Source organism: Otolemur garnettii, unplaced genomic scaffold, assembly GCF_000181295.1.
Source record: "Otolemur garnettii isolate 467f Iridium unplaced genomic scaffold, OtoGar3 scaffold00212, whole genome shotgun sequence".
NCBI lineage: Eukaryota > Metazoa > Chordata > Mammalia > Primates > Galagidae > Otolemur > Otolemur garnettii.
Genome location: NW_003852607.1, coordinates 579,941 through 587,706, shown reverse-complemented (window position 1 = coordinate 587,706; position 7,766 = coordinate 579,941). Strand labels below are relative to the sequence as shown.

The 7,766-nt window shown below is 48.5% G+C and overlaps 1 protein-coding gene across 1 annotated transcript in view; it reads right to left on the bottom strand.

Moving 5' to 3' along the window:
* Positions 1-2,268: 2,268 nt before the first annotated feature.
* The window catches only part of OSCAR (osteoclast associated, immunoglobulin-like receptor), a 7,485-nt gene continuing 1,987 nt past the window's right edge, over positions 2,269-7,766 (bottom strand). Inside the window, exons 4-6 of the mRNA XM_003801596.2 lie at positions 3,916-4,215; positions 2,718-2,999; positions 2,269-2,405 (exon numbers count right to left, since the gene is read on the bottom strand). Coding sequence (XP_003801644.2) covers positions 2,269-2,405; positions 2,718-2,999; positions 3,916-4,215 — 719 coding nt within the window. The remainder of the gene's footprint in view (positions 2,406-2,717; positions 3,000-3,915; positions 4,216-7,766) is intronic.

Sequence of the window (7,766 nt, the reverse complement as noted above, 5' to 3'; positions counted from 1 at the left end):
ATAATTCCTAATGCCTTTGGACTCCTACAAGGTGAAAATTATACCTCAAAGAACAGATTTATAGGACCAGAGAACAGAACACATTGGCAACTGTAATAAAAATCCATACATCCCTGTACTACACAGGACTACAAAATACACTTATAGTCCTTTGAATTTTCTCAGCTTATTACCTTATCAAATTACATTATTTAATTTATTTTATGGCACTGAATAATGTCTTTTTCTCCTCCTTTCCCATTTTTTTTTCCTCCCTCCCCATTCTTTTTCCTCCCTATAGCTGTAAGGAAGAGAAAACACCTTCTTAAATTGTTTCTTAAACTCTTTTTGGTTAATTAGAAAGACTTCAATTTTTCAGGCTAAACTCTAGAGTTTTCTAAGTCTGCCTTAAATGTGCAAAGAAGGCTTGTAAAGCTTAATTTCACTGTTAGGAAGCAGGAAATAGATTAGTAGGATGTTAGTTGATAACAGCATAATACAGACATACACCATAGCTCTTGCACTCACACAAGATGAGCCAAAGTCAGGGTTGACTGACACAACAATGGAAGATAAAATGAGTCACTATTAAGGCTGGGCGTGGTGGCTCATGCCTGTATTCTTAGGACTCTGAGAGGCCTAGGTGGGTGGAGGCTTGAGCTTAGAAGTTCGAGATCAATCTGAGCAAAAGCCAGAATCCCATCTCTACTAAAAACAGAAAAAAGACTAGCTGGGTGTTGTGGTAGGTGCCTGTAGTCCCAGCTACTCAGGAGGCTGAGGCAGCAGGATAGCTGAAGCCCAGCAGTTTGAGGGAAACAGAGTGAGACTCAGTCTCAAAAAAAAAAAAAAAAAAAAATCCAGGCTTGGCACCTGTAGCACAGTGATTATGGCGCCAGCCACATACACCGAAGGTGGTGGGTTTGAACCTGGCCTGGGCCAGCTAACCAACAATGACAACTGCAACAAAAAATAGCCAGGCGTTGTGGCAGGTGCCTATAGTCCCAGCTACTTGGGAGGCTGAGGCAAGAGAATCACTTGAGCCCAAGAATTGGAGGTTGCTGTGAGCTATGACACCACAGCACTCTACCAAGGGTGACATAATGAGACTGTCTCAAAAAAACAAAAAACAAACAAACAAAAAACAAAAAATCCAGGCCGACTATTACTTCCAAGGAGAGCAAAAGAAGTCACAGCTCCCTAAGAACCCCAACCCACTAAAAGGAAAGCAATAAAACAAAGCAGCCAAACAGCTGTTGCCAGGGCTGTGGGCTCCCCCCAGTTCTGAGGTCCCCCCATTTCTAGACTACAGCTAAGCATTTTTATATTCTGCAGCTCTGATCTGATGGGCAGAGTGCAAAGCTTCACACCTTATCAGAACCCAGGAAGCAATGACAAACTGTCTCATGTCAGCCTTCCAGGGAGATGAGGAAGTAAAGGAAAACTATTTCTCCACCCCCAATACTTTGAACACCAGCTTATGGAGTTTTCTCCCCCCACACCAAGCCATTCCAAAGTTCCCTGCAGATACTAACTGGGTATTCAGGGTTTGATTCCTGCTGGGAGCAGTGGTTCATGCCTGTAACCCCAGCACTCTGGGAGGCTCAGGTTGGAGGACCCTTGAGCTCACGAGTTGGAGATCAGCCTGAGCAAGAGATCCCATCTCTACTAAAACTAGAAAAACCAACCAAGCATTGTGGCAGGTGCCTGTAGTCCCAGCTACTTAGGAGGCTGGGATCACTTGAGCCCAAGAGTTTGAGGTTGCTGTGAGCTAGGACGACGCCATGGTACTCGACCCAGGGCAACAGAGTAAGACTCTGTCTCAAAACAAAAACACAATACAAAATTGGTGTTACACAGTAGCTAACATTTATTAAGCATTTTCTACAGGCTGTCACTGTTTTAAACATCTTATTTATATTATCCACTTAATCCTACAACCATTCTATGAAGAAGGTATTACTATCTGGGCATCCATGTTACAGTCAAGGCAACCAAGGCATGGGAAAGGACGCTTCCCAAATGTCCCAGGGAGCGCAGCAGCACTGGGATCAGAACCCAGGCCTTCCGTCTTGGAAACCTTAAATACACGCCTCTCACTCAGTCAGGCTTCCCCACACCGCACAGGGTTGAAGGATGGATGGTTAAGCTGGGCTGAGCCAGTAGGGCTGTGGGGCTGGGGAAAGGACAGTCTAACTTCAGGGATCCCAGTTTTTCCTTCTCCTCTCTTCCGGAATTCATGTCCCCTCCCCCGTTGCAGGTGTCTGGTTTTCTACGCTCAGCCTCCAGGGTTCAAGGCTCAACACTGTAAGGGCCCTGGGTCTGGCGGCGCCAATCGAAAGCGACCAAAGCACCCAGGAAAATGAGGATCAGGCCTGCCAGCCCCAGGCGGACGAGGTTCCCCAGGGTGTAGTCCGAGGAATCAGTGTCTGCGGGCGGAGACAGAGAGGCAGTCAGTGTCCCGGCCTGAAGTCTGAGCCTCGCCACTCGTGTCCCCAACTCCCCAGGTGGAGTTGGGAACTGGACTCCCCAAAGTTGAGGGCAAGTTGAGGAGGGCTTCAACTCCTAGGTTCGAGGGAGGGCTGGGGCTGGACCCTCAGGTCCGAGGGAGGAGGGGATGGGGACTTGGACCCCTGGGTCCGGGGGAAAAGGGGGCCTGGACCCCTGTGTCTGAGGGGGCTGGGGACAGAACCCCCGGGTTCGAGCGGGACGCTGGGGGTCAGGCTGCAGAGTCCGCTCACCTTTCGCACTGATGACCAGCGGCTCGCTGCGCTGAGACAGCACATAGGGTGCAGAGGGCGTGTGGTAGTAGCAGCTGTAGATGCCGGGGGCGCGGGAGCCGGACAACGGGAAGTCGGCCCAGCGCTGCGCTGAGTCCTGGAACTGCAGCGGGGCCGCCGCGCCCACGCGGTACAGCGCAAAGCTCATGCCCCGCACGCGGCCGGCGCAGCGCAGGCTCACGTTGGCACCGCGCGCCACCACCGGCCCGGGCAGCGCCACCAGCGACGGCCGCGGCAGCTGGTCTGCGCGGAGGGACCCAGGGGGGCCTTGAGCGCTGGACGCCGCCGCGCCATCCGGGTCCTCTCTGCCTCCCGCCACTGCCTCCCACTCTGTCTCCTCGTCTCTGTCCTGTCTCAGCCAGGGTCTCTCCCAGTTTCTCTGTGCCTTCTCTACGTCTGTTCACCTCCGTCCCCATGTCGTCTGCGTCTCTGTCTCCAAACACGCCTTTCTCTGCATGTCCCCCTCCGATCGCACGCCTCTTGCCCTCGGTCTGTGCCTCGCTCAATTCTCTATCTCTAAATTTTCTCTCTTCCCGTCGTGTTTCACTCCCCAGGATCTCAGATGCTGGTTGCCTTTCTGATTTTTACCCTGCCATTCCGTTTCTATGCCTTTCCCCAGGTTTCTCAACTTCAGAGCTGGTGACATTTTGGAGAAGTCTTTATCACGGGCGGCCATTGTCCCGTGTGTGGCAGGGCATTGAGCCCCATCGCAAGTTCCCATCCACTAGATACCAGTCGCACTCCCTCCCCAGGTGTGAAAACTAAAAATGTTTCCATATATTGACAGAGATCACCTGGGGGGCGCACCTGCCCCTCATTGAGAATCACCTGTTTCCTGGGAGTCTCTCCCTATCTGCACGTTCTTTTTCCCTCTGTGTCACTGTATAAGCCTGTCTCTGTCCCTGTCTGTATCTCTTTCTTCTCTCCCCATGTGTCTATGAAATTTGTCTGCCTCCCTAGCTCTGTCCCTCCCTCCCTGCACCTCTCTGTCCCTTCTGCCTGAGCACCTGTCTCTGTGAATCTATCTGTGTGAAATACTCTCAGCCCTGCAGTCTGTCTCACTGTCTCTTTGTCTCCCTGTTTCTCTCTGTCCCTTCTCTTCCTTCCTTCTCTTATACCAACCCCGTGCCCTGTCTCCTCCCCTGCCCCAGGACCTCACCTGTCACCAACAGTTCCAGGTCATCACTGGACTGGGACCAGACACCTGGCCTCCAGTCTGGGCTCCGGTAGCAGCAGCGGTAACTGCCTCCCTGGGCTGGAGTCACCTCCTCCAAGAAGAACTCTGCCAGTTCTGAGGACACATCCCGGAAGAGTAGGGGGCCCATCTCTCCAGGCTTGAAAAGTGCAAACCTCCAGGCAAGTTGAGGTGCCCGACATCTCAAGGTCACATTGACTCCAGGGGTCACAACTGCAGCTGGCTCAGCCCCCAGCCATGGCTTGGGGTATGAAGCTGGGGGAACTGAATAAATGGGGCTTCCTGGGTCCTCAGGCCTCCTGGGAGCCCCACAAAGTAAAGGGGAAATGGGGGAAGGAAGAAAATCACCATGGGGGATTACTGCCCCTTTCTTAGCTCTAGCTCCCTGTTTGTCAAATCAGAGAGGGACTGGACTAGAATTAAGGCTGCAAACTGGAGGAGCAGAACATAAACTTCTGAAGTTTTCTCCACAGTTTTTAAGCACAGTTTCAAAGGGTGGGATCCCAGAACACTATAATTTTAAATAGCTTTCCAGAAACTGCAGCGTATTGTAACATTTCAGGGTTGCCAAAACTCTGGCTATCTATTGGGGGGGGCGGGGGGAAATAATGTTGGAACTCTATTTCATTCCACTCCCCCAAACAAATTTTAGACTAATTTAACACCTACATGTGTTTCAGTTTGTTTGGTTTGGTTTGGTTGTGAGACAGGGTCTCACACTGTCACCCTCACAGGTTGCCCACAGCAACCTCAAACTCTTGGGCTGAAGTGATCCTCTTGCCGCAGCCTCCTGAGTAGCTAGCTAGGACTACAGGTGCCTGCCAAAATGCCTGGATAGTTCTTCTATTTTTAGTAGAGATGGGGTCTCACTCTTGCTCAGGCTGTTCTTAAACTCCTGAGCTCAAGCAATCCTCTTGCCTTGGGCTCCCAGAGTACTTGAGTTACAGGTACATGCCTGGCCATGCGTTTTGTTTTTTAACTATAAAATAATCAGCAATAACTATAAGAAAATATATTTGTATTGGAGTAGGGAAAACTTCCTAAAATATAAAATTAAAGAATTGTATAGAAGATTAACTTGACCACTTGAAAATGTTTAAGTTTTGTATGCTAAAAGATAAACAAATGAAACTAGAAGAGGACAGTCCTGGCAGACATCACTTCTTCATAAATCATACATATTGAAAGTATAGAAAAAAAATCCTAGGACCTACCCAATAGAAATCTGGGCAAAACATAAGTAGGCAATTCACAAAAGAGGCAATTCAGTTTTCAAATAAAAAGTTACTCAATTTTAATAATAATTTTATTTTTTGAGACAGAGCCTCAAGCTGTCACCCTGGGTAGTGCTGTAGCATCATAGCTCACAGCAACCTCCGACTCCTGGGCTTAAGCGATTCTCTTGCCACAATGCCTAGCTATTTTTTGGTTGTGGTTGTCATTGTCGTTTGGCAGACCCAGGCTGGATTCAAACACTCCAGCTCTGGTGCATGTGGCTGGTGCCTTAGCTGCTTAGCTACAGATGCTGAGCCAGTAGTAATCTTTTTTTTTTTTTTTTTTTTTTTGAGACAGTTTCACTCCATTCCTCTGGGTAGAGTGCCATAGCATCATAGCTCACAGCAATCTCAAACTCTTGAGCTGAAGCAATCCTCTTGCCTCAGCCTCTCCAGTACCTGGGACTACAGGCAACCACCATGACACCCAGGCTAGTTTTTCTATTTTTTTTTTGAGACAGAGCCTCAAGCTGTCCCCCTGGGTAGAGTGCTATGGCTTCACTGCTCACAGCAACCTCCAACTCCTGGGCTCAAGCAAGTCTCCTGCCTCCGCCTCCCAAGTAGCTGGGACCACAGGCGCCCGCCACAACGCCCGGCTATTTTTTGGTTGCAGTCATTATTGTTGTTTGGCGGGTCCAGGCTGGATTCGAACCTGCCACCTTAGGTGTATGTGGCTGGTGCCTTAGCCGCTTGAGCCACAGGCGCAGAGCCTAGTTTTTCTATTTTTAGTAAAGATAGCATCTCACTCTTGCTCAGGCTGGTCTTGAACTCCTGAGCTCAAGGATCCTCTCACCTTGGCCTTCCAGACTGCTAGGCTTACAAGCATGAACCACTGCGCCTTGCCAGTAATAATCGTTTTTAAAAATAACAAAAACGGCTCAGCTGCCTGTGGCTCAAGTGGCTAAGGCACCAGCCACATACACCTAAGGTGGCAGGTTTGAATCCAGCCCAGGCCCGCCAAAACAACAATGACGGCTGCAACCAAAAAATAGCCTGGTGCTGTGGCGGGTGCCTGTAGTCCTAGCTACTCGGGAGGCGGAGGCAGGAGACTCGCTTAAGCCCGGGAGTTGGAGGTTGCTGTGAGCTGTGATGTCACAGCACTCTACCCAGGGGGATAGCTTGAGGCTCTGTCTCAAAAACAAAACAAAACAAAAACAAAGCACTAAAATATTTTTGCCTATCAGGTTATCAAAAATTAAAACCATGTTTCCTATTCCATTTTCATGGTGAAATAGGCACCCAGAAGCACTTGAGGTTCACCTCTGAGAAGGCAGTCTGCCAGATTTCTAGTAGAGATACACAAAGAGGCAGTCTGTCAGGTTTCCAACAAGATACACAAAGAGCATGACCAAGGACCGAGTCATTCCACCAGTCTACCCTAAACGGATGCACATCCTGTAGACAAGGGACTTGTAGCATTGATTGTGAGGATGAAAACCACCTAAATGTACATGAAGAGAGGAACAGCCAAACAAACTAAAATCCAGCCATATAATAGCAAATGCTAGCCAGTAATTAAAAAAAATAGGGCCATCGTGGTGGCTCATGCTGGTAATCCTAGCACTTTGGGAGGCTGAGGCAGGTGGATTGCCTGAGCAAGAGCAGCCTGTCTCTAAAAACTAACTGGGCATTGTGGCAGGTGCCTATCGTCCCAGCTGCTTGGAAGGCTGAGGCAAGAGGATCACTTGAATCCAAGAGTTTGAGGTTGCTGTGAGTGCTACTGCACTCTACCGAGGGCAACAAAGTGAGACTCTGTCTCAAAAAATAAAAGAAAGAAAGTGGAGCTAGCTATAGTGACATAGAAATATCTCCAAGAGAAGTTCTAAAGTGAAAAATGTCAGATGCAGCATAGTGTGATTCAGAAAATAACAATTTTGCATTGGCAAGAAAAAAATGAAGTATGTAAGTATGTGTGTGTGTATGTGTAGATGCATAGAAATTCTTTGTAAGAATTCAGAAGATTATTTAAGGGAGATGGGGAGGGAGGAGGCTGTTTTTTGTCCTTAGATAAGGACTTAATTTTAAAAACCATGAATATATGCTAGTATATACTAGCTTTATCAATTTTTTAAAAGCTAATTTTAAATGAATGGATAAGGCTGGGCACTATGGCTCCTGCCTGTAAGCCCAGCATTTCAGCAGGCCAAGATAGAAGATAGCTCGAGCTCAGGAGTTCAAGACCAGCTTTGGCAACATAGTGAGACCCTATCTCTACAAAAAAATTAGCCAGGCATGGTGGCATATGCCTACAGTCCCAGCTACTCAGGAGGCTGAGGTGGGAGAATCACTTAAGCCAAGGAGTTCGAGGCTGTAGTGAAGTATGATCATGCCACTGTACTCTACCCTGGCAGACACAACGAGAACCTATCTTAAAAATAAATAAAATGAAATGAAATAAATTTATTTCTAAGGTATTAATGGTTGCTTGGGTAATTCTTTTTGTTTTTGAGACGGAGCCTCAAGCTATCCCCCTGGGTAGAGTGCCATGGCATTACAGCTCACAGCAACCTCCAACTCCTGGGCTCAAGCGAGTCTCCTGCC